This window comes from Rissa tridactyla, chromosome 3 (assembly GCF_028500815.1).
Source record: "Rissa tridactyla isolate bRisTri1 chromosome 3, bRisTri1.patW.cur.20221130, whole genome shotgun sequence".
Lineage (NCBI taxonomy): Eukaryota > Metazoa > Chordata > Aves > Charadriiformes > Laridae > Rissa > Rissa tridactyla.
This window is the reverse complement of record NC_071468.1, coordinates 25,751,304-25,776,320: the sequence shown is the minus strand read 5'-3', so window position 1 is coordinate 25,776,320 and position 25,017 is coordinate 25,751,304. Positions and strand designations below refer to the sequence as shown.

The 25,017-nt window shown below is 44.6% G+C and overlaps 1 protein-coding gene across 4 annotated transcripts; it reads right to left on the bottom strand.

The window, feature by feature from the left end:
* Window positions 1–1,337: 1,337 nt before the first annotated feature.
* On the bottom strand, window positions 1,338–23,854 carry RD3 (RD3 regulator of GUCY2D). 4 transcript variants are annotated; one of them, XR_008465247.1, is made up of 5 exons: window positions 23,696–23,854; window positions 13,850–14,159; window positions 5,004–6,109; window positions 3,031–3,112; window positions 1,342–1,758 (listed from the first exon to the last, which is right to left on the bottom strand). XR_008465247.1 is itself a non-coding variant. In XM_054194142.1 (4 exons), the coding sequence occupies exons 2-3, from the start codon at window positions 14,143–14,145 to the stop codon at window positions 5,812–5,814; spliced, it is 594 nt and encodes a 197-aa protein (XP_054050117.1). In that variant the 5' UTR covers window positions 14,146–14,159; window positions 23,696–23,854; the 3' UTR covers window positions 4,489–5,133; window positions 5,796–5,811. The 4 variants fall into 4 exon arrangements, 2 of the variants coding, with proteins under 2 accessions (XP_054050117.1, XP_054050116.1); XR_008465246.1 differs by having other exon boundaries at window positions 1,338–3,112; XM_054194142.1 differs by lacking the exons at window positions 1,342–1,758; window positions 3,031–3,112 and having other exon boundaries at window positions 4,489–5,133; window positions 5,796–6,109.
* Between the last annotated feature and the right edge of the window lie 1,163 nt (window positions 23,855–25,017).

Here is a 25,017-nt window from a genome sequence, read left to right as displayed (position 1 = left end):
GCTGGGAAATCTGCCGGCAGGTGGCATTGCTGTCCAGCTGGACTGTCATGGAAGTATTTTTATTTTTTTTTTACCTTTGGACATTAGCTTTGCACTTCTTATTCTGAAACCCTGTAATTAGCCTGCAAAGGCCTAATTATGTGGTGTTTATGGGGAACATTTGTTACTGCTGTCCTATGAATTTAATCTAGTTTTCGTTCATGTCTTGCTCTTGGCTGTGCTGTGGACAGACGATAGTCTGGTCCTTCTTGTGTGCCGAAGGCAGAACAAAGCCTTTACCTTCTAAGTAGTTGAATGCAACAGGAGCAGGTTGCTGAGAGCCAGTAGGGACCTGGAAGGACCAGGTGTTCTTGCGCCATCCCTACTTGGGGCTGCTGAGTTCTTCAGAAACTGCACCCTGCTCTTCTCCATCTCTGAAATAATATCAGACCTCCAGTGCCAGAATATAGAAAAAAAATAATAAATAACAATACCTGAGGAGTATTGCACTGTCACTGCTTCATACCACATCTAGTTATTTAAATAGTCTTCAGGCTAAATCAGGTGTAATCTGTTGCTTTAGGCAACCAGGCACTGCAGAGAATAATGTTGGCAAAGGTACTGCACATGGACTGTGACCTGATCGAGGCCTCTGAGAATACGGCATTATGATCACTGAACAGGTGTAACAGTAATTACCGGAAGTGTAGAGTATACACAGGTGACCGTAAATCACCACATCTGTGGTGCATCTTGTAGCCCTTTTCCTTGCCTTTCTGTCATGTTTATTAAGACCTGATCCTGCAAAGATTTTCCGTTAGTTTGAGAATATCTTTGTGCAGCAACTGCACAGAAAATACACGGCAGTCATTGGGAGACCTGGGCCTGAGACCGAACTCTCAGCGTCAGCACAGTATCCTTCTGATGTAAGCCAGCTTGTCTGATCATACAAAGGGAACAAGAGGTCCCTTGTGCTGACAGCCCAAAGCACAGACAGCAGTACTAGGGGAAGGCAGGCACCAAGATTACGATGTCTCTGCCTGGCACAGGTGGGTAGAACTGAGGGATGCTTAATAGCCCTGCCTCTATTGCAGGGCACAACCAAAAATGCTTTAACTTAAGCAGTCTAGTGCTTCTCAGAATGCTTTTGGGGCAAAACTGCGGTCCTTTATCAGTGAAGTGTAGCAGAACACAGGAATATCAGAATGGCCATCCAGTCAAGGCCTAGCCATCCATAGTCTTCCCCTGGGAGAGGTCTATAGCAATGTTTTGGAGAGGCAGTGTAAGCAACAACACAGAGAGATTTGCTTGTCCACAGCTTCTGGCAAGGAGTGGCGTGAGCCCAGTGCCGTAGGCTGCATCCTGACTAGTGTGGTTTACTAACTCTCTGAACTTGTGTAGTCACTTTTTGGAACCACTTGTCTGTCTGACCTCTAGAATGTGCTGAGTCAGGCAATCCATACTTCAGTAATACTTTGTGTGGCAAAAAAAAATTTACTTCCTTTTGTTTAACATATGCATGCTTTAACATATGCAGAAGTGATTGAAAAGTATCTGGAGACAAAAACACCCATTTTGGCTCTTACATCTTATTTCAATGTAAGACGTGCTTGGAAGCATGTTGATGAAGACTTCTGTTCAAGGTTGTATCTGTAAACCACTTAACTTCAGAGAATTTCGGACCTTTGTGCTTGTTTAATCCTGGTTATTTATCACCTTAAATGTTGGGATCTGTTTGTAGAGGTAGCAAGATAGAAGGTAGGTGGCTGCATTTGTAGCCTGTAAGAGAGAGGATGGGGTTGTTTGTTTAGATCAAGTGCCTTTACCATTCTTGCCTTCCTCCTTTGATACATACACAGTGCACAGTAGGGCAGTGGAACAGCTGTTGTGTTTGGCTAGATGCAGACAGATTATATTTCAGGAGATCTTTAATTAAAGACAACAAGTACAAAAAAATTGTTTTATATTTCACAGCTTTGCTTTAATTTTCTGAGGTTCTGTGATGAAATGTATAAACAGTGCAATCTCAGCAGACAGGTATTTCCTGTGAAGCTTACTCCAACTCCCCACGGTGTGATAGCTGTCTAAACTATATGCTGATATGGGTGAGGAACCTCACTTCCTGCACACCTTTGCTGGCTACCACAGCCTGTGGGCCAGGCTTGTCTGTAGAAGTCATGGAAGCAGGGCTGCCTAGTCTCTCTCAGATGAGCACTGACTCTGAGGAGTGTTAGCCCCTCGAAGCTAAGCAGTGCACTGAGCTGCTATAGAGGTGTTGCCATTGCATGTTAGGACTTATAGTAAGTCTAGGACTGCTTTTTCTCCAGGTGTAACAATGTCCTTTGGACAGCATAACGCTATCAGCAGTAGGGCAACAGCGATGCTCTGGGCTGATACCAAAACCCTTGCTCAGTTTTGAGAGAATGATTGAGGATTTAGAATGATCCTTATTCACTTGGGTTTCTTATGATGTTGTGCTGCTATTTCACTTTTTCATCATCTTAAAGAATGAAGACACTGGTCTAGCTCTCAGGAGGGGCTAAGAACAGATCGGAGAGTCTCATCAGGGCTGTGTAGAAATGGTTTTTTTTCTACACTCGAAAATAGTGCAGCCCGGAGGAGCAGAGCTGTAGAGTCAGACAGTTATCAGTGAGGACCTGATGTTCACACTACACAAGTTTCATGAGGGTTTACTTCAGATGAGCCTTAGTCCAGCTTTGTGGTCTGTGAGCCAGCTGCAATGGATCACTTGGGTTAGCTTCATCCAAAAGGAGTCTAGTCCGCCCACTGTACCTGCTTAGTGCCATGGACCATAGCACAGTAGGTGGTGACAGTCAGGAGTTGCACACTCCTGATTTTAACTAAAATGCTAATTTAGCCACACAAAACGTGGAATTAGGACAAGGCAAACATGGGTGGGTAGTTGTGCCACATGCTGTGACCAAAGGATCATTTATAGTTCAGTCTACAGCATTCCTAAGAAAAATGAGCACCACAAGGACAGTGCAGCAGTCATGCATCCTAACCACCTCCCCAGCTCTGCTTCAGTACCTGCTGGTGCACACACAATGCAGAAGGTCACAGTCCGTCTCCAAGCAGCCAGCTACAGGCAAACATGATTCTACTGCTATACCTGTAAGAGTAACAGATAGCGTGTAGTAAGAATAGAAACCTTATTAGCTTGGTATCTGAATATCCCTTTACCAATAGATGCTACTGTGAGCCCAGTGTAATGTGCAGAGGAGATACAGGGAGAATGATACTGTTTAAAGGTTTTGATACATTTTATTGTGGAAATAGAAATTATAGGTAAATTGAGGCACACCAGCTGTCACAGGCACTGCCACAGCCTGGCCTCCATAACATACATGGCTTTGACCAAAGGTCAGATTTGTCTTCCTTTCCTGGCTGTTAAATGAGAATGGTATCTGCTAGCTGGAGGTTGTTAATGAAGGACACAGTATGATCACAGGGTGCTGTGATAGTGTGAACACCATTCAGGTGATTTCCTTGGCTTTGTACATAGGGGTAGGGAACTTAGTTACTCCTGATTCTCCTTAAGAAAGAGTGAGCACATTCAGACATTGCAGTGTAACAAAGAGCTTTATGTCAGTGTGTCAGAATGTCCTGTCTCTCCCAGCAGTCCATCAAATATTGCATCAATACAGTCAATACTGAAGGTGTCAAAATAGAACGTGAGTGCAAATAAAATGATTACAGAGCTGTAGCATGAAATTCATTAACTCATCTCAGCATTCAGTACCATACAGTGGCTTGCAACTATATAAAATAAAAGATGGTTAACTTTTTTCCAAACAAGAATTTTTCTGCAAATTGTGGTGATCCCTTCCTAGAGATCCCACATCTTCTAAACAGCTAAGGCTATGCTAAGTATGTCAAGCCTTTGTTTTTACTTCACATACACAATCACATTACTTCACAAGGACATACAGCTGAAAAACACCAAGCTGATTGTCAGAAAGCTTTAAACTCTCCCTCATTGACCTAGAGTTGAAATAGTCCGTCCCAAACTGGATGCTGTAATTGGAAGCCCTGAGTTTTTGATTAAAAGTGAACTTCTGCTTTCTGTCCCTAGAGGCTTGCTGGCAGCAGAGTTTACCAAGGGACTAGAAACTACAGCCTGGTGCTAATAAGAAAGCCTTGTGTTCAATCTTAGATAGCCCAGAGGGGAGAGAGCGCGAGCCAGAATCCCACTGTCTTAGAGAGCTCTTAAGGGTTTGATCTCGATCTTTGTTTTATGCAGCCCTCCCCCATCCTGGAAGAAACTGCACATTTCTACTCTAGGATGGATTTCATGTGCTGGAATTCTTCCCAGAGTTGGCACAGCTTCAAAGGGTTTTATCTTGGCTGTAGTACCCACATGCTGCTGCAAAGTTCCCCAGGGAAAAGAGTCGGAAACGGGCAAAAGAACAACAAAGCTACAGAGTCCTCCAGGAGGCTATGCCCCACTGGGATGATTCCCCAGAAGCCAGTCATCCAGGGAAATCCCTCTCTTCCTTCCCCATCTCCTGTTGGTCACCACAAAGCATCCTAGCCCTTGGCTCTTCTACAGGACCTGTGATTTTCACAGCGTGCCATTCTCTTTCCTTTGCTGGTGAGAGCTCTCTGTACAGATGCTGAGTTAGGGCGCCAGTAGCTTTTCCTCAGTGGCATTTTCCTGTTTCTTCAAGGTCTCAGCAGAGCCATGCTGGCCTACAAGCTACTCAGTTTGCATTAAAGACCCTTTTGTAATAGTATCAACTCACAGGCCAACGGCCTGTGAGAGGGACTGGAAAGCTGTCTTCTGAGCACTCATGAGAAGACTGAGGGAACAAAACTTCACCTACCAGAACCCTTCAGTCACTCAAAGCAGCTGTACAAAGAGCCCTGTAGATGAGTGCCAATTCCCTTCACCGTACCTTCTCTATACATTGATACTGTACTTTGGTACTCTTTCAGGCTTAGCCATAAACAGTCATTTCAGCCCACTGACTTGTTACTGGGATGCAGGGTGGAGCACTTACCTCAGCAACACAGAACACTGAGGACCAAGAACAGCATTTGTCACAGCACTGATGTATCCACCTGTATATCTATACAGCAGGTTGTTAAATTTCTATCTACTCTGCAGGTACAAGGTTCAGGGGGTTCTGCCTGCACAAAAGAGAAAATACCCAAGAAACCTGAGCATGCATAAACTGGTTGCTGTGGAATAACATTGGTCTTTCATCTCAAAAAAACTGGGTGTGTTTCTACTCAGGTTGGATTGCCAATTGTCAGCAAAAAGCTGATCAAGAGCAGTGCTGAGGTTACCTGTGAAGTTTCCTGTAGCACTGAGGAAGGTTATTAGTTGGGAAAGGAAGTTCAGTTCCAAATCAGATAGTAGCTTTAACTCGCAGGCCTGATCCTGCAAGCCTTACTCATGTAAGTGGCTGTCTTGCTTTCAGCAAGATTTCTCCAGCCAGCAGCTCTCACTAGCTTGGGCCAAAAGCTTTTATAGGTAACTACATCCAGGCTGGGGCAGGGTGAAAGGAGAAGTCAGACATCACAAAACTAATTCATTTTCCACAAGAAAGCAGTAATAAAAATGAGATAGGAGGTAAGCCTTGCCCTTAAGGTTACTGAATAGCTACTAAATTAAAGGAAAGGCTAGCATGGTTGGTAATAAATTGTGTCACACACCGCGGGCATCAGCAGCCGTTACTATGGACACAGCTTCCAAGAGAGACAGGGAGGAAGAGAGATTTGGAACAAAGAAGAGACAGTAGAGCTAAAAAAGGGTTAACTGGGTTTTTGAAAGATTGATGTCTAAAAACCTTGTTCAGTATAGAGTCAGTAATCCTTGGCATTCCGAAATTCTGGCATGCTCCAAACCCTTCTGGTGGGCTGGGTGCCCCGTTCCACATCCTCAGAGATGGTCTTGATGTCACTGATGAACGGGGAAATCCTGGACCGGGATTTAAACGTTGTTAAGGAGAGGCTGGTTTTGTTCTTTGTGTTCCATTGCCTGGCAAGCTTCTTGGCCTCTTCCTCCTCTTTGATCTTTTCAGCAGCTTCCTGCAGGACAGAGCGGAAAAGCCGGGATACTTCCTGCGCTTCTGGTTCATATTCAGCAATGAGTTGCCGGAATCTGAAAGCACAGTCAAGGCACAGCTTTGATTAAAAACATCAAATTAGGGATGGGTGCCAAGTCACTGCTCTAGGCTTGGAAGTTTCACTCTCCTGCAAAATGGGACTCCCTGGACTGAAGGGAACAACAGGGAGGGGCCGTGAAGATATGCTCAAGGTCTCTAAAGTCACAAGCAAGCCAGAGAATTTAAGGAAGCAATGAATCACCGTTTCTTATAAGCACAAGAAATAATAAGGAGCAGCAAACAAAGCTAAAAGGTGGCAAGTTTGAAACTGAAGGAAGTGCTTTTTTCACAGAACACCTATTAAGTCAAAACTTAGTGCTATCAATAGCTTAAGAAACAAAATTATTAGACAAGTTTGTGGAAAATGGCCCCATCACTGCTGATTAAACATGATTAAACATTGTGCAAATGCAAATCTTTGTTCAAGTAGTCCCTGAACTGCTGCTTTCCAGAAGCTGAGGATAAACCAGGGAAAGTCCCAGTAGACTTCCCCTGTTTCCAGTTCTCATCCCCCATAGCATTACCCAATGTCCACTAGACAAACAAAAATCCTGTAAAACTCTCCTTTGTTATACGTTGGATAGTCTCTCAATATTTAAATTTCAGTAAAGTGCTGTTTCATCCTTCTGTGGCTTTCTGTAAGATAATGGACTGGCTTATCTGAGAACACCTTGATTGGCAGCACGATGCCGTAACTGATTAGACAACTGTGAATTACTCCAGTGCCTTCTCAGCAGAGATTTCAAAATGGGGTTTTTTTGACATATAATTAAGCTAGCTTAACACCAGAGAAGTGAAGAATTGCCACTGTTTATTTTTCAGGTGAGGAAGATGAGATGCAGAGCAGGATAGTTTTCTCGAAGTCACTGAGTGGGTCACTGGCTGAGCCAAGAAGAGAATGCACCGTTCCTGACACCTTGTTGGGTGATTTGGTCTCCAGTCTGGAGAGCGTGGGATCCACTCCCAAGGCTCACACTCTGGTCACATAGAGATTCTAGTTGTTCTGTAATAGTTTGTGTTTATGACAGATGGTAATATGGCTACTCTTCTAATAAATATTCAGTTCTTAACATAGAAATTATATCTACAAGCGGACACAGAGCTAAACTAGTACTTCACCAAAATCCAGGTATTTATACTTAGTGGAAAGTAAAGTGTATAAGGTCTGTAAGCATTTTCATATTTTTCTGCAACAGAACTGAACAAGGATGGAAAACAGTAGGATTGCATTTAAATAAGCCTAATACAGCAGAAGCTGATAGAATAAGATTCTGCCTCTTGTTTTTTTAATAAACCCTAGGAATGTAACAAATTTAGTGCACTATGGAATTGCACTGCTTAATGGTGTACCAAAAGGTACCCAAGATAATAAGGACAGAAAAAAAAACAGAGATAAAACAAAAGACTCTGTACATGTATGCCTTTTGACTCTTACTGTGGAGTAAGCCTGGTATTGGACATACACCTTAACATCATGCTTTATGCCAGATATTTCAGTGTGCTTCTCTCACAGCAAGTGTTGGCAGCTATGTGTACAGCTGTGGCCACACCAGTACTGCATGCTGAGGAAACTCAGTATCAGCACCAGTCCTTTTCAGGGTCAAGCGAGAGGGGTTTGACACAATACCTACCGAAGTCACCAAGATATTCCTTAAATATTTCAATTGCTTTGGATGAATTCCTAATCTCCTTCCTCCACCCCCTACCACCCTCCCAAAAAACCCTCTAAACTTTGAACATTTGGGTGCAAAAAGCTTCTGAGGCACTGTAGTTCACACTGGTCATAAGTACTTACACAATGATGCTAAACTGAATTGTGCAGGGCCTGTAAGAGCAAGAGACTAGGTCTTGCTGAGGTTTAGCACCTAACAGCAGTAACAGATTTGCTGTATATTGCAAACATCCATTCTCCCTTCTGAGGAGGCACTTCAGTTGCATCATCGAGCCAAAAATACAATTTTCACAATAAATATGCTTTTCGCTTTATCCTAGTCAGAACCAGAGACAGATGAGTCCATCGAAACCTAAGTCTTCGTAACATTATTATTATTATTATACCGGGGAAAGCACCTTCAAAGGACTTTTATTGCAGAGGTGAACTGAATGAGTCATTCCGTTATTTTATCTCCATGTGTATTTTAGAGAGAGATGCTGGCACATTGTATATATCTATCAGTACATCCTCTTCTTTTCTATTGGAAATTGTGCACTCAAAAGGCCTCATCACTGCCTCCAGTTTTAGACGTTGTGTGTCATACTGCTGGATTGTGGCTCCAGAGCAGGTGGCAGCGTGTGTTAGGCTGGACCAGCGACTGGCTCTGGGAACAAGAGGGAAAATGGGTGGTACGATGGCAGATTTTCCCCCTGAGCGCAGAGCTCTAATGCTAATGCCCTGTGTTGCTAATAACACTCCCAACTCATCTAGCTGAAATAGTTTTCTAAAACCATTGTAGCTTTCCACCTTCACAGCTGTCTGCCTGTTTGCACTCTCCTTAGCTATGGCAGCAAGAATTATTTTGTGAACTCTGCTTTTGCTGTTAAGATTTGCCTCTGACTTTTCAGGACCAACACAAAAACTACTTCCTGTGGATTTGAGCAGGTCTAAGAAACAAAGGGAAAGCAATCCAACAGTCTGTCTGCCAGTCACCCAAAGGCATTCAGGTGGAGAAGGGAAAGGGGGACTTTTCCTCTCCCCCAGCAGGACGAGCTAACTTTGTCCTTTTATTAATGCCCACATAGGTTCAGCACCAGCACATTCGTATAAGGGACAGCCCACGTATGCACAACAAAAGGTGTGCGTGCCACAAATATTTCTCAGCAGAAAGGATGGACAGTTTATCAGCGGCTGAGGTCTGGCTAAACCAGTCTGTGTCAGAAAATAGATGATGTTTGCTACAGCCACCTACACATAATTGAAGCCATCTTCCCCAGCTATCAATGAAAGCCAGTTGATGTGCTGGATGATCCAGCAGTCTGCTCTCTGCAACGTATAAAAACAGTAAAACCACTGCAGTCAAGGAATACAGGCTTGTATCCTGCGAAACAAACTCCACACAAAGCTGCTCGGTGGAATCAAGCCCACAAAATTGCACAAAAAGCTCACCTATCTTCTAGCACAGGTGAATGCCCTTACACTTTTGCATGGAATAGTTCAAAACTAGGCCACGGCACAGCTATATCTAGAAATCCCTCAGCAGGGCTTCCTTACTCATCAGAAAAGTATACCTATCTATCTATCTTATTTGTGAAACAAGTTATGATACTACTGGTAGCTAGCCTGTAATATGTTATGCAAGTCACGCAGTCTTAGACGTGACTGTCAACAAAACTCACCTTGAGCCAGCACAGAAGCCTGGGGAGCATGCATATGCACACATAGGGACGAGCACGTCCCCCAGTCCAGGCTGTGTTGTAATCACAGTTCAAACAAATCTGTTCTTTAAATTGTGACCTTTCCGTTTCCTCATACAGCCATTAGATTTTAAGTATCTGGCTGTGCTTGGCTCATGCTGGCACTGCTTTTCTTAAAGCACTGTCACCTGCCTGTTATTCTGTAGGTCCCCAGTTCTATAGGTTTCCTAAGTACAGCCTGAACTTTAAAGACGTTAAATCCAATGCAAGTCCATAGACTTAAACAATATGCTTATAGTTCACTGTATTCCTGAGTGCCTGTCTGAACTGTGACCTCTAAGTAGATTTAGTCATTCAAAGAAAATGTGGGGTGCTTAGTGCTAATAATTAGCTGCTGAGTCCTGAATCTATATTTTGAGCAGGAATTCTGGCTATATTGTAAAGCTATGAACAGCTTTGCTAGAGAAGGCTACTTGACTACCAAAGAACGATAGCATTCACACTAACTGCAACACTCACGTCACCTCACCTCAAACTTAAGCTCATAATTGTAAATAAATCCATTCTGATTTTAGTCATTTGTCTTACATTCAAGCATACTAGGAAGTCCACTTCAGCTATACACAATCCTTAGAAAATTACGGTCCTTAGCCGGTGGTATTAATAACATCTCAGATCACCAAAATGCAGGTTTACATTTCTGTATTAAGGTTTTTCCTTGTTTCTCTCTGGGCAGAGAAGGACATAAACTCACTGTTTCACTTTTGCTGAAACCGAAAGAAATGACACAGACTATAACTATCTCTGATTAGACATAAAGCTCTGAGTAAAGATGGCAAAAATGTAGCATTCTGTATTAGCAAGCTACTAGTCTACTCATTCTGTTTAATCGTGGCAGTTAGGTCCTAAGGGCCTCACCAGAATCACTACAATTTCCTTCAAATGGCTCCAGGATTTAATTTTAAATATAGTCAGTGATCTCTAGCCCAGTAACCTAAAGCTAAGTTACACCTGAATACAACAGTTTTATTGGTATGAGGTGAATCAGAGTCTCCAGATATCTGATGATATTTGCAGTGTACTTGAAGCCTTCAGAATTTCAAGAGGCTCAAAGAAAAGTTTCTATTGACCCAAAATACAAAACAGGCAAACTGGATCTGAAAAAAACCCTGCCATTTAAGAAGTGCTCTTTTCCAGCCTCCTCCACATCTGAAGAAACAAATTTATAGAAACTCTGCCTCCCAACAGATGTGACTGTAGCCACAGAAAAAGACAATTTGGGTAACCATTTAGACCTTTGGAGAATAAAGTGGCATCTCTGACAACTCATACAAAAATGTTTTGTTCTGGCTTTGCATCTCACAAAGAAGGAGACCTTGAATGACACAAACAAAACAAACTCTGCAGTCCTGCAAGATGCCTTCCACTTGTGTTATTTAAGTATTACATGCTTGTTGAGTACAACAAAAAGGACTTCAGCTTTTCAAATGTCTAAGATGGAAAGGGAAGGATGAAGTTTAGTATTTCAGACGCAACCAAGGGTTTCAGTAAGGTACATGCTCTGCATTTGAATTTCCAAATGCAAGCCTGTAGACTCTTTTGGGGGGGATGGAAGTTATTTTTAAAAGTTACTACATATTAGAAAGTCACAGGGTATACAAGAGGCAGTGCAGTGATCTTGTGATTAAAGTACTTCACTGGCAACGTGAAGATTTCAGTTGAATTCCTATTATACTCATCTTCTGCAATTTTGAGGAAGTTTCCATGTTATCTCACTTTCTTAGAGGAGCATTTATCCAATTTAGCTTTTAGTTAGATTGCATGCTCCTTATTTCTCTGTACATTTTCAGGTCCTAGCGTGGCAAGCCCCATTCTTTTTCATTGTTTCCACGTCAGCGATGAAGATTTCTGAACCACAGGGCTCTCAGTTAGAAGGTAGAAAAGAAGAGGGGTCAACTGTTCACATTTCCAACACAAAAAGAAGAGATTATCGAATAAAACTAGTACATGTTAGTTTGAGACATGCAAAATACAGTTTTCTACAGCAGAGTTGTAGTTCAGATGTGGAGCTCTGCCAAGGGGTGCCACAAATGCTAAAAGTTTACATGAGTTCAAAAAAGAAAAGCAAAACCCCACAACCTGAACAAACTACAGGAAGAAAAATCCCTGTAGGGCAATTATGGAGAGAAGGACCACTTCTGGCTCCAAAAGTCTCCGAGTTACAAGGCACACTAAGTTGGAGGCTGTATACAACATACTGTAATTGTCCATACTGTTATATTTGCTTGCCTTGTTCTTTCTCTTTTCCTTACACTGATGCTACTGGCCACTGTTTCATACAGAATGCACATCAGATCAAACAGACCTTTAACCCAATCCAATTCTGCCATTTTTGTGGCTATGACATTCCCTTCTCAATCATGGAATTGAACCAACAAAGGTTATGCAACCCTCATTTTTTTAATGTGGCTCCGCTAACCATGCAAACTGCATAGTATGGAACAAACAAAAACATGCCACTTCTTGAATCATACTTTAATACGATTTTTGATAGCCTGTAATAGCAATTTATAAGAGGATTTTTAAGAGGATGGTTTTATCTTTTTTCGGTTATGCCCACATAGAGCTCACCAATGTTGCTGAGTATGTTTACCTACTGTCAACAGTATGCTGAATCCTGAACAGTGAACAACCACTACAAGCTGCACTGAAATCACGCATCTTGCATAATCTCAGTTTAAAAAAAAAAAAAAAGCAGAGCAGCAGCAGCAAGTTGCATATGGCTCAGAGGCTTAATACTCTGTTCTGAAGGAGTTGATGAACCTTGTGGCCTCCCAACTCCAGCGACTGAAGTCTGCTCTCATGGAAATAACCTATTTGCCAGACGAGCCTTGCTCAGTGGCCCTGGGGATGGTGAAAATAACTCTGAACCCCAAGGGGTTTGTAGTGGCTTGTTTACAGCATAGCTCGGAGTTACACAAATACAAGGCAGGTGCTGTTTCCAGCAAACTTTCACTGGAGAGACGTTGGCCACTGACCAATCACAAATCCCTGATTCTGCCACCATGGCAACATCCACAAAACCCAAAGCCCTGTGCCAGCTTGCTTCCAAGGTTCAGCCCCAGGCAAGATGGGAGCTAGAGAGGTAGCTTTGGCATCCTTTCCTGGCCACCCCCACTGTAAGACAGAGGACCAGCTATTTCCAGCCCTCTTACGGTTGTAGTTGAAGAGCTGTAGATTCAGTTGTTCAAGGGAAAGCAGGTGCCAGCATATGCAGTGAGGGACTGCAGGGTGCTGAGCACCCCATTGCATATGGCCTGCCCGGACTGTCTTCTTTCTAATCCCAGGTGAAGAACACGTTGGAACAGGGGAAGTGGATTATAAAGTCCTGTTTCGCAATTTTGCTTTGGCTAAGGTGGACTTCAGAGTCACTACTCCTTACTTGCACTGTGCTAAGTGAGAGGGTTTAACATAGAAGAGCCCCCTTCCTCCTCAAAGGAAGAGTCACCTCCCTCCCTTCCAGTTTGGACGCTACAGCAGGCTTCGATCTATTTCTGAAGGCATTCTCACAGAAGGTTACTCAACTGGCAAGCAGCAACCCTATGTCTAGCACTTGAAAGGCTCAAACACAAGTCCAAGAGGCTATATCTACATTTACACTGCAGAGGGCAGAAGCAGCTGTTCAAGCCAACTGCATGCCCTACCTGCATCCTGCTCCACGTCAAGGCTGTGGAGGGAAGACAGGGGAGGGAGAATTTCTCTGGGAATATGTGGCTCACAGGCTAAAAAATATAAAATAGTGCCTTTTGGCTAGTCTGGACACTGGGAACGAGTGCCTCAATAGACCTGCTGCACAGCTTAAATCAAGGAAGGCAGGCTCCTATGAGAGTGGATAAACAGCAAAGCAAGTTGTTCAGAGGCTATGCAGTTTCCACCCTTTGAGATATTCAAGAATGGATAGGACAAGACCCTGAGCAACCTGATCTAACTTTGAAGTTGGCCTTATTCTGAGTAGGAGGTTGAAGTATGTACCAGAGGTCCTTTTAAACCTCAATTATTCTAAGATTCTAAAGACTGAAGCAAAAGCATCACTACTGAAATGTTAAATGTTAATCAGGCAAGATAAAGCTTCTCTGGCTGCTCAGAAGCATAAAGTACTCAAGCCAGTCTCAGAGGAAAAAGCCATTTAGTAACTTTTTGGAGGAAATGATACCATGTTAAACTGACTTATAACAGTAGATTTCCCTTCTTCCACAAAGACACTGTCCCATGACTTATGATACAGGATGCCAAGTTTTTGTTCTGTTGATCGTAACAACTCTCGTTCCTTCCTCACATGTCACAGAGAGGGGGAAAGGTCTGTATCATCCCATCTTTTACTGTACCTGAGTATGACAGGCCCACAGTAGGAAGGATGTATTTTGGTACACATATCCTCCAGCTGCAGCCGTTCTCCTGGGCTGATATCATAGCTCTGCTTTGGATAGCTGACCAGCCAGCCGTAGTCCACCCCAGTCTTGATCTTGCGATACTCATTCTCCCGCTCTCGCTGCTGCTTCTCTGCCTGCTTGGTCTGCCAGCTCAGCTCCATCATTAGCGTCTCAACCACCATTTCTGTGGGGGTCCTCTGGGAAATGCGGTTTGGGGGCTCATTCCACCTGAACCAGGATGCCAGTGACATAGTGCTCTGTGTATCTTCATTGGGAGTGGGGTGGAGGAAGGGAGGGAGAGAAAAAGAACAGTGCCATCATCAACACACCTCGGCTGAGAACATTCTCCCCCACACATCCCTCGAGTCTGTTCTTCACCTAAAAGTGTTACCAGTTTACCCACTTAGAACTAATTGGTGCTGAGCACCTTGAGAAATCTCATCCATAGCAGCCAACTTGCACAGAGGGTGAGACAAAGGGTGAAGAGGCACAGTTTCCCTCGAGCTTCCAGTCACGATGTAATTAAAATGACAGTCACAGTTCTTATGCCTGAAGCCAAGTTATAAGGATACCTTGCTCCCTCCAGGTTAGGCAGCGGAAGCGTTCTCCTGCCCACATGGAAGAGCTTGGGATAGGGATCACCTGCCTGAACCGTCATGGGAGGGCATGACCTTGTAGCACCCTACATGCAAAAACTCAGCACATGGAGTCAAACTATTCCTGGGAGCCACGTGCTAGCCAGCAGGGGATCCTCAGGGGGGAGGGCAGGATAGGTGACCTGGGTAGGTTTGCTGCTGCTGTAATACAAGTGGTAGAACTCATCCATAGCTAGGTAGTACTGGCAGGAGCAACAGTGGCATAAACTACAAGGCCAGGCAGAGCTTTAATCATTATTTAGCAAAAGCGTTGTTGCACGCAGAAGAAGAGGCTATACCATCTTCCACAAGTTGAAGTCCAACTATCAGCTATGCTGGAAGAGCACACTTTAGGAACTACCACCAGCACCAAGGGAACTGAGGCTGAGCTGAGGGAAGTGACAGCATACCAAGGTTCAAACTGTTATTACTTCTAAGTGAGAGGTTTCTGCTGCTGGGGAGTTACCCAGCACTTAGAAGGCAGAACAAACTGCACCAATCAGCCCGCAAAAGATGGAATTAACTCCCCACCCAGCCAGTCCCTTCATGTATTCACATCAATGAGAAGACAATGCTTGGAACAAAGTTATTAACTATTATATTTGTATTTAAACACAATGGAGTCCAAAGCAGGCACTAGGGACCTGAACAGGAGCAAAACAGCATCTGTTTCTTCACAGAACACAGTTACGTGCCTTGTTGCTCCCTTCCATTAGCCCCCAGGGAGAAGGGGTGGCACAAATAATGGTTGCAGCTGGGATTACCAAAAGGCTACTCCTGGCAGCAGTCCAATCAGGACATGGCGTCAAAAGTTAACATGAGGGCAATGGATTAAAGAGCCTGATTCTGCAGGGCCTGAGCAAACCCTCACTACTGAGACACAGCCATAAAAGGGAGAAAAATATGCTTTTGATTTAAGCTGCCATATTGGGGCTGAGAGCCTTTAGTGACAACACAAATCACAAGCAGCTCGTAATTGCCCGGTGCTCCCACTGGAGCTGAGAGTCACAAGCTCCCAGACTCCCTAGAAGAGCAATGGTCAACAGGATTGTGCCTGCAGGCCTAGAAAACCGCCACCATCTGCACCAGGTGAGAAGGGTGCTTCATCTGCTTTCGTGCCTTTATCACTTGCCGTAATGTAGCCTTGTTCTCTTTCAGAAATGTTCATATTATGTAAATATGTCACACCATTAAATGAAAGTGCTCCAAAAACCTGAATAGTATGTACAGTGTCCCAAGTCTGAAGCAATTTCAGGGTCTAATGCTTAGGCTTTTCTAGAATCAGGAAATTTGCCAAACTGCATAAAAGGACTAGTTTCCCTAGTCCCATATCTTACCTCTCCCAGCAAGAAATACCAGTTTCTTTAGAAGTAAGACATAAAAGCGCTAAAAACTTCCACAGGACACAGATCTAGCTACCTAGGTGAGTAAGGCCACAGGTACTCTTCTGAGACTGTATAAACATTAGCACCTTTGCTAGTTTACAGTGCTTTATACATGAGACATCACTGTAGTGATTGTTTTTGCTCCGGAGTATCAGCTCTGATTATCCTTATGATAGCAGCCATAGCAGCTGCTGGAAGTAATCTCACTCCTATCTCATTTCTGTGCTCTGAAGGAGAAGGAGCAGCAGGTCCTTACATTTGCTTTCATCAGCAGGGTGACTCCAGCTAACAGCTCTCAAATCACCACACAGCGTTTTGGCTGCCTGCGGCTGACTTACTTGCCCAAGGCATGTGAATGAACGCGGGCTGGAATTGATGTGCTGACAGCTTCAACTCCATAATCCCACCATCCTAACACGTACCTGGATCTTGCTACATGGTAGCCTCCGCTCACCATTCTGCATTATTAAGGATGAAAATCCTTAAAATTTAAGACCTTTTCCTTGGTCTTATTACCCCTTGTGTATCACACAGGGGAGCCCTCTATTAGCAACAGCGAGCAGCTACAGACTACAGCTGTTACAAAAGATTCAAGTCTCCTGTTTCTTTTCAGCTTATGTGACAAGAGCAGTTTTTCATAAGCTTTTACAGGTATCTGACCAATTAAGGTATCATTATTTCCATTTGCACCTTCACTGGACAAAGGTGAGCATGCCCTTTTGTATTTTACCAGCAAAGGGTTGGTTTACTTTGCTTTTATTCTGGCTATCACCTGGTCTCACGTTGGTTTAACTCCGCTGACTACAGTGGTGTTAGGGGTAAATCAGTATAACTATGAAGCTGAGGAATATCCTTCCAGCTCTTCCTAGCTCACCAGCTCTTTCATTAGAAGAGGAGCAAGAGAGGAATTTAGTGGTCAAAACTGGGAAAGACAGCAAGCAGACCTGCGCTCTGATTTTACCTGCCCTGGCTTTCACATGTTCCTGAGCTGTTCTTACTGCCTTTATGTTTTTATCTCGCAGGTCTCCCTCAAAGCAAGTAGTTCCGCATGAGAAGAACCATTTTACCTAGCACTGGTACTGCAGGGGACAATCAGTTAGAAAAATATTTTTGATACCCTGTCAGAGCAAAGCCTGCTGAACCTGAGCTTTGCCCTGTCCCAGAGCTTTCATAAAACACCGGTAACAGGCAGATTTGGTTTTGATATGGGAACATGGACACCACTGACTTTGAATAGGGCTTCCACTTGTCTCCCATACATCACTTGAAAAATCTGCTTCCACATCAGAAGCGTATAAAGTAAAGAAAGCACCTCATATGCAGTTTAAATGGCCTGGTTTGAAATGAAGGAAAATCCTATCCAAGCATTTCATGCATACTGGCAGCTTGTGCTGGCCGTTCCTAAGGGAGTCTTGTTTGTATGAGATTGTTTCCTTCCCCATCTCTCATCCATCATCCCTTCCTTTTGAGAGTTGGAAACTGGCCATCTCTATTTAGCAGGCTTGACAAGCCACCACTCTTCCCACTACTGGTCTTTGCAGCCTGCAGAAGATACTGTGGACTCCATTAATTGTAGCTGCTGTTTTTAATTTAAAGTCCATATGCAGGCTAATCATTAAATGACTCAAAATGGCTTTCCTATTAGGAAAGACTCAAAGGACTGTTGGCAGGATGTGGGCAACTAAAGGAAGGCAAAAGTTTCAGCCTGACCTTCTTATTGGGCAAAAGGACAAATTTACACTTTGCAAGCATCCACATTAAAATAATTAAAAGAAAGAGACACTGCTCGATCTGAGTCTGTTGTGTTGTACAATTAGTTCATTTTCTGATTCCTTGTAAGAGGCTATCCTGGGAGCTGACATAATCCAGTTGATGAACTACTCTGGTGTTATTCAGGCAAAATTTCAGAGTGGTTTATGCAAGTTCCACTCCAGAAACAGGCCTGGGTTTCAAGACTTTTGCCTCATTGACCCTAGACCTTTGTCTAGAAGACAAACCTTCCCCTCACTCTGTTGATTGCAAGTCTGACCAACCACCTCACAGAGTTTTAAGCATACATTTACATTAGCTATGTTAAAGTCTGGAATAACTTGCTATCTCTCTCACACAGCCTCTGAGGGGGTTCTCCAATTTTTAGTGAGTGTTAGTAAGTCCCTCTGAGACTTCTTCACGTAAAAGTTTCCTGTTAGCTTTAGTTCTAAAGAAGCTTTTTGCCTCTCTCCAAATCTTTTTTATTCTCCACGTTGTCAGCAATTCCTGCATTTTTCTCCTTCTCACATACTTTACAGCTTTCTTCATTCTTTTCTCATGGCATGTTCCATACAATTTTACCTCATCTTCCACTTTTTTTACCTTCTCCCATATTTCCCCATGTGATTTCTTCTTCCTTCAGAGAATGCACCAAAGAATCATCAGAAATATCGAAGTCCACATGCCTTATTTGTTTTTTTACCTTCCTAAAACAGGCTTTCAGTCTTTCCTAGCTCATACTAACAAAGGGAGTATGTTTCTGTAGCTTGCTCTCTGGCTGTTCTTTGGCCAGCTGGAGGCTGTTCATGTAACCTGACAGACATCAGTCTCCTTCAGGCTCTTGCAGGCAAGATCATCACTTGCTAAGACTTGCTACAGCAGGGCTGCTTTCTGGTAAACCATGAGTCAATCAGCAGGACCTGTTTGCCTTGTAGAAGATGAACTTCTGAGAATAAAAAATTCCCTTTCCATTGATCCTTTTCCTGGTTCCCAGCTTCCAACACCCTCTAGGACAGGAAAGGAGTAGGCAGAGGGTGGAAAACGTGCATTTGTGCAAAGGAAAAAAAAAAAAAGGCGAATACATCTGGACTATCTGGACTCTTTATAAACACATGTCCTCAGTTTGACAAGTCTCCTGTGGTTTGCCTTTGCCTTCATAGTGTGTCAATCCAGGAGTACTACTGACAGATTCTCAGTAGTCCTAGTGGTATGGTAGTTGTGTCAGAGCAGAAGGAGAAAAGTCTTAAGGGACTGGACAAGTAGGAACCTAATACAGCGTCCAGTGATGTCAATGGAGATGTTGTCACTCAACTAACTATAAATACAGTCCCAGAAGATCCACTGTCATCCAGGCAAAGCATACTGACAAACTGGGCTGAGGAGCTGGGAAATGTCTTCCCTCCCTTCTTGTGGGTGGTAGTTCCTTACTACTACAGTCAGAGAGCAGAGAGACAGAATTTGTTCATGCATGATACCCATTCAACCTTTTTCCACACATGCCAGATTAGAGGGTAACAAATAAGGAAAATTATTTCTAGAAGAAGTGGGACGAGCCCCATCCCCAAGTCATACTGATAATCGTACTTTTTAAAAGACACGTAGTCATGGGAAAAACAAATAATGTGAAACTGCGAGCATATTATATTTTTTTATTAATTTATTTGCTTCTTTAGTAAAGTTTGGATTACATTATTCAGAAAAGTACGGTCTCTTTTGAGTAGCAAAGGGCATCTAAGTATCTCCCTTGACTGCAACTCATTGGTAGATTAAAGCTGGTTTGGCAACACCCATCCCTGAAGTCTGTATGTGCTCACTGATGGACTTTTAACCAGCTTCTCAGGCAGAATTTGTGGCCATGGCTATGCTGCTAGCTATACCTGAATGAAGTAGGATAAGTAGCGACAGCATCATAGATGAACCCCAAATTCTGTTTCTCCTGTGATAAAGATATTTTGTTACAAACAAAGAATCTTAGCAAGTTCTAATGAAGAAACTGCTGACAACACCTTCTCAATTTTATTTATATAGTCCACCATAGCTTTGTAAATGAATCCCTGTTCTCTGTTCTTCACCACTTTTCTGCTGTTACTTACCATTATCCTCTCCATACAAAGACTTTTGCCTTACTGGGGCCCAAAGAACCCTACTTCCTATCTGTCTGAAATCTCCCTCCTTGTTTAGTGACATGGAAAGCTATGGTATTTACAGCTACTTGCTGTGGAAATTATCATAACCTCAGACATCTATCTCCTAAAACTGCTATGAGGCAAATAATGCTGAGAAAGCAGTAGATAGAGCTTTTCAATCAAGAAACTTAAAAGCAATGCAAATATCATGATATTACTACAGCAGCATTCCTCACTCTAACCTGCAGAATAAGAGAGAGCACTCTTGGGGACACTCAGAGTCTGTGGGGACACCACAGCAGAGAACCTGTGTTTCACTTTATGAGTGTACTGATTCTCTTGTGATGGACACAAGCTATTTCTGGACAAAAAAAAATAAATCGTGGTGGTTGAAATACATCCAGGGACATAACCTTGTTGCAAGTAGCAAAGAGTTTTGAATAACAGAAGTATAGGGGACCAAGCCAACGCTTTAAATTAAACATTATTTATTGTCAAGTCATCATGGCTGCAGGTGTTTAAGGACAGCAAAAAGAGCGGTGTCTAAGAGTGAGCTAACTGTGACAGGGCACTGTGGCACCCAGCAGGCCCTCGCATGCCAGGTAATGCCTGTCTGCCCCTAGCAGGGCAGCGCTCATGGTCTGACCAGCCTGCTGCAGGCTGACAGCTCCTGCTGCTGCCCGACTCTGCTTCTGAATGACAAGCGCTCTCAAAAGTGTGTGAGAACCATGCTGCCGTTTGGCATACAGTCTAATTTCCATATTAGCTTTTCTCCAGCAGACTTTGCATTCTCAGCATTATAGAAACAGGCTGGCTGGCTCTTCCTCTGGTGTAATTGCCACAGAGAGTCACAAGTCACTTAAGCCATTTGTGAATGTGCACGACTGTAAAAATCACCACTAGGTAGCATAACAGAAGGACAGTCAGAGCACATCACAAGGTGCTGCAATACAAAAGAGGAACAAAAGTGGTACCAATTCTACCAAAGGAAAGCTTGAGTGGCCTTCTGAAAATACCATGACGATTATGATATACATGGGTATGGCACATTTTGAGGGCTACTAGCCCTCAAAAGATTTTTTTTGTAATGGAACTCTTTAAAATTGAGAACACTCGAAAAACACTGCTCTTACCTCCCCAGCATTTGTGTAGTTTGTAATACATTCTTAGAGCTTCAATCTTTTAGAAAGCAAGTCTATCTAATGCATTTTACATCCACACTTTGATTGCAAGAAGCATAAGGAAAAAAGGATTCAGCATGAACTGGGCTCCAAGCTCAGGTATGAACGAGAAAGGTATTTTTCAAGCACTAGCCAAAACATGAGGAGAAAAGGTAGCTGATCTAACTGGTACAGCTTCATGATCTACAGTACAGCTGCACTAATAAAAAACAGATTTGCCTCACTGAAATAAATAAAAGAGCTGTGTTGATTAACTCCAGATGAAAATCCAGTCTACAGATCTTAAAAAGTGAAGGAAGGGCCCAATAGCCTAGAGCTCTTCTAATGGCTAGGACTCTAGAGAAGATAATCTTTGTGTTATCTGCAGAACCAAAAGGGTGGGTGTTGCTCAAATCTGCTTATGAAGCAGAGTAGCATTTTACAGTTTGTCTACTTATCAGAGCAAATGAGTTCCATCTGCTGAGAAACAGGACTATTTTCATGCCAAATTCCCACTCATGCTTTAAACAACATTTTCTAATGGCAACCATAAAAACACTGTATTGTATACAACTTCTACTGGACTATTACCTAAACCTACTGAAGCCAGGAAGTTAAAACACACTGATTTGCTTTGTTTGCCTATCTTGTTAGTAAAACTTCTTATATTTTTCTCAGATATGGCTGTCTTGCTGTGGTAGATCAAACACACCTTCAATTCTATATCTTTCTTTGATCTCTGCAGACTACGAAGACATGTTTCCAGTCAGGACAGAGGGACATAAAGTATTCTTCACCATTCATTTAGCCACGTAAATGAGAGTTCAGAAGGTAACACAGACACATAGCTTTCCTGTTATTAAAAATACTCAAACCGCAAAAAAAGTATTGCTGCAATAAAGCAGCAATAACATCTGATGGAAGGCTCCAACACAAAAGACTTGCAAAGTTAAAACTCTCAGAGATCCCCAGCTCGTCTTTCTCTATTCTACTGTCATTGTAAGTACACAACATTATTAAAGGGGCAGAAATGTCATAAAATGGTGTTTCTAACACTGTCATTCACTGCAGATACTTATATCTATAGAATTATATAAAGTAAGAGCTTGAAACTCAGACCCAAAAGCGTATTTCACCAGTTGTGAGGTCCACTGAAGTTTGTTCATTTTATGTTGTGGCGTAGACCAGACTAGTGCTGTGAAAATGGGTGGGCGAGATGTGCATTCTCCATCCAGATAGAGGACTGATTCTGCTGTGAAAACAGGAGTAACTCATTGCATCATAAGGTGAGAATGTATTTTAACAGACGCCTGTACATTTCTATTCAGTACTGAACCTTAGTTACAGTCTCTATCAGAAAGAATATTTACTGGACGTCCTCAAAGTCTCACTCTGTCTCAATTCACTACAGAGCTATTAACCTACGTGGGAGTCTTCCCTGTACTGGAGAACAGTAAGACCAGTGTAGAAGTTTGGTCCTTGTGACAGGAGTTATTTAAAAATACACATTGCTTTAAAATTAGCACCCAAAAGAAGGATGCTAACAGTTTGAAAACTTAAGCCCCTGTTTGGAGATACTACATACAGCATCAGAAGCAACTGGCAGAGCTCTGGGAAAGCTCACGCTTCTCTTCTGCAATAGCTGTATGACCCACCTGCAGCCCATCCACAGAGAGCAGCCATACAAGCAGTGAAGAGTGCTGTCTCGAGACAGACTTTAATTAATGTGTTAGCATTAAGAGATGTACAGTGTAGTCTGTTCTCAGTTACACTGCCGTGATTCCAAAGCTATCTGACTGACCTTAGCAGTTACTACGCATTGGACTTCCACACTGAAGACACTTAGCAGGGCAGGTGTCTAATCTGAGAGATCTTAAGCAAGAGTGGCATAAGCATAAGGCAGCATAAACCATCCTTTCCTCCCTGACTGTCTGTTCTTTACGTAACCCGTTACCCATGGCTAATCCATGCACGCAGCCCTGCCATGTCATGCCCGAGCCCAGCCTGGGAGAGCCGCCGGAGCACCCCGGCCCCCTTCCCTGCCCACCCATCCCACCTCACCTTTGGAAGCAGCCGCTCCCGCTTGCTCGTGCGGACAGACGGACCCGGAGTGAGGGAAGAGGCTACCAGGGAGAGGAGGTGGCTCGGAGTCAAGTCCTCTAAACTGACATAGCGAGCTTAAACCCACGCTGGGGTACGGATTAGCCCTGGTGACGAGGGATAACAGCTGGGTTTACAGCAGGGCTTTTGAGCTATTAGGGCTCGGTCCAGTACCTCCAGAAGATACAGCTACCCGCCAAAATGCTGACACCTCTCGACTTTGACAAACTTTAAACCTGGCAGATTTAAAAATCCCTCCGAAACCCGAGAACTTGGAGGGGTTCTCTAACCTGCAGCTGAGACGATACTTTGAAGAAACGAACGTAATTCACACAATTCGGACTTTGCCAAGCCGCTGAAGGAGGGCCGGTGTCCCGCCGCCCTCGCCCCCTCCCCTCCCAGCCGCCGCCCGTCCCAGCCCCGCGCCTCACGGCTCCAACGGCGGCCGCCGCTCCCTCACGGCAGCCCCTCGGGCCGGGCAGCGATAACCACACACGCCGAAACTGCGAAACCCCCGCCCCGGGCTCTCGGCGGCAGGGGCCGGGACACACAGCGGTCCCCTCCGCTCGGCACCACCTCCGTCCCGCCGGGCGCCCCACGGCCGCAGCACCCCAGCCCGCCGGCGGCGGTGTCCCCTCCTCCTTACCGCGGCCACCCGCGCCCGTCCCGCCGCCGACGCTGAGGCGAGCGGCCGCTGGCCGCGCCGGGGTAGCGCCGCCTCGACGCCGGCCCCTTCGCCGAAGTTGAGCGGAGCCGACGCCGGCCGCCCGCTGCCGCCAGCTTCAGGCGGGCGGAGGCGCGCCCGCCGCTCCCCCTCCCCAGCCGCCGGCTGCCGCTGTTGCCATAGCGACTACGCTAAACCCTTTCGGCCCCGGAGGCGGCGCGCTCCGATCGGACCCGGCACCAGGCCCCGGCACGGCGCCGACACCCGCCCCCCCCCCCGCCCCGACTTACCTCTATAGATTAAATGTGTACCGAAAAATAACGGCACATCTTTTTAAATTTATAAATCGCCAGGGCGTTCAGTAATAGCTACAGTTGGGCGAGGGGCTTCAGTCACAGAAGCCACGTAGGTTTCGACTGGGTTTGGAGGGGCGAAGAAGGCCGAGGAGCTGGAAAGGCATGGGGGAGGCAAGGAGGAGGAGGAGGAGGAGGGAGAGCTGTGCTGTTGCAAAGGTGAGGGACAGGCAGTGTCGGGGTAGCACTTTGTCTGGGCTGTATTTCATCTGGGGATTAAGCACATTCTTGTAGAAGGGGTCCATCCGGGCCCACGAGGCTGTGAGAATGTGTGTGGATTCTGGAAATCCTGAGAAGTGATTTGTGTTTAGTAAGAGGTCTGTGAGGAGAGTTGTGTTTAGTGAGAGGTCAGCGAGGTGAAAAGGAGTGAAAACCGGCCTGGAGACAGCCTGAGAGACAGGCGATTACCCGGGCGGTGGGCGGTGAGGGAGCAGGCCCCGCGCCTCGGCTCGGGGGACAGGGCCGTGCTCGTGGTCCCAGCCACACGTGGTGGCAGTGACCTCTGTGAGTCCCTGGCTCCTCGCCCTGCCTCTTCCCGCAGTGCAAAAATCCACAAAAACATCCCCAGTGGCATTGGCCTTTAAACCCCCGCCAAATTGAAGGGGCGTTGAGCTGCACCAGGGGTGTCGCAGAGCTGCGGCCTGGGTTAAGGAGAGCACACGGACTGCTGGCGCCACTCAAGGACGTGTGAAACCTAAGCGTGGGTGGAAAGTCAATCAACTCCCTGCTGAAAAGCTTTCATAAATTAGGCCCCAAATTCTGACACCTTGGTGTTTACGCTGTGCTTACACAGGCAGAGGACAGTGGCGTTTCACACCACAAACATGTGTACAGTACATGCATAAGTCAAAACAGAGGGAAGGAGGAACCTAAATTTCAAACCAGACCAGCTAAGCAATTACAGGTTAAAAGATGCCCAGTGCAGTCTAAATTAAAATGTATGAGGAGGTT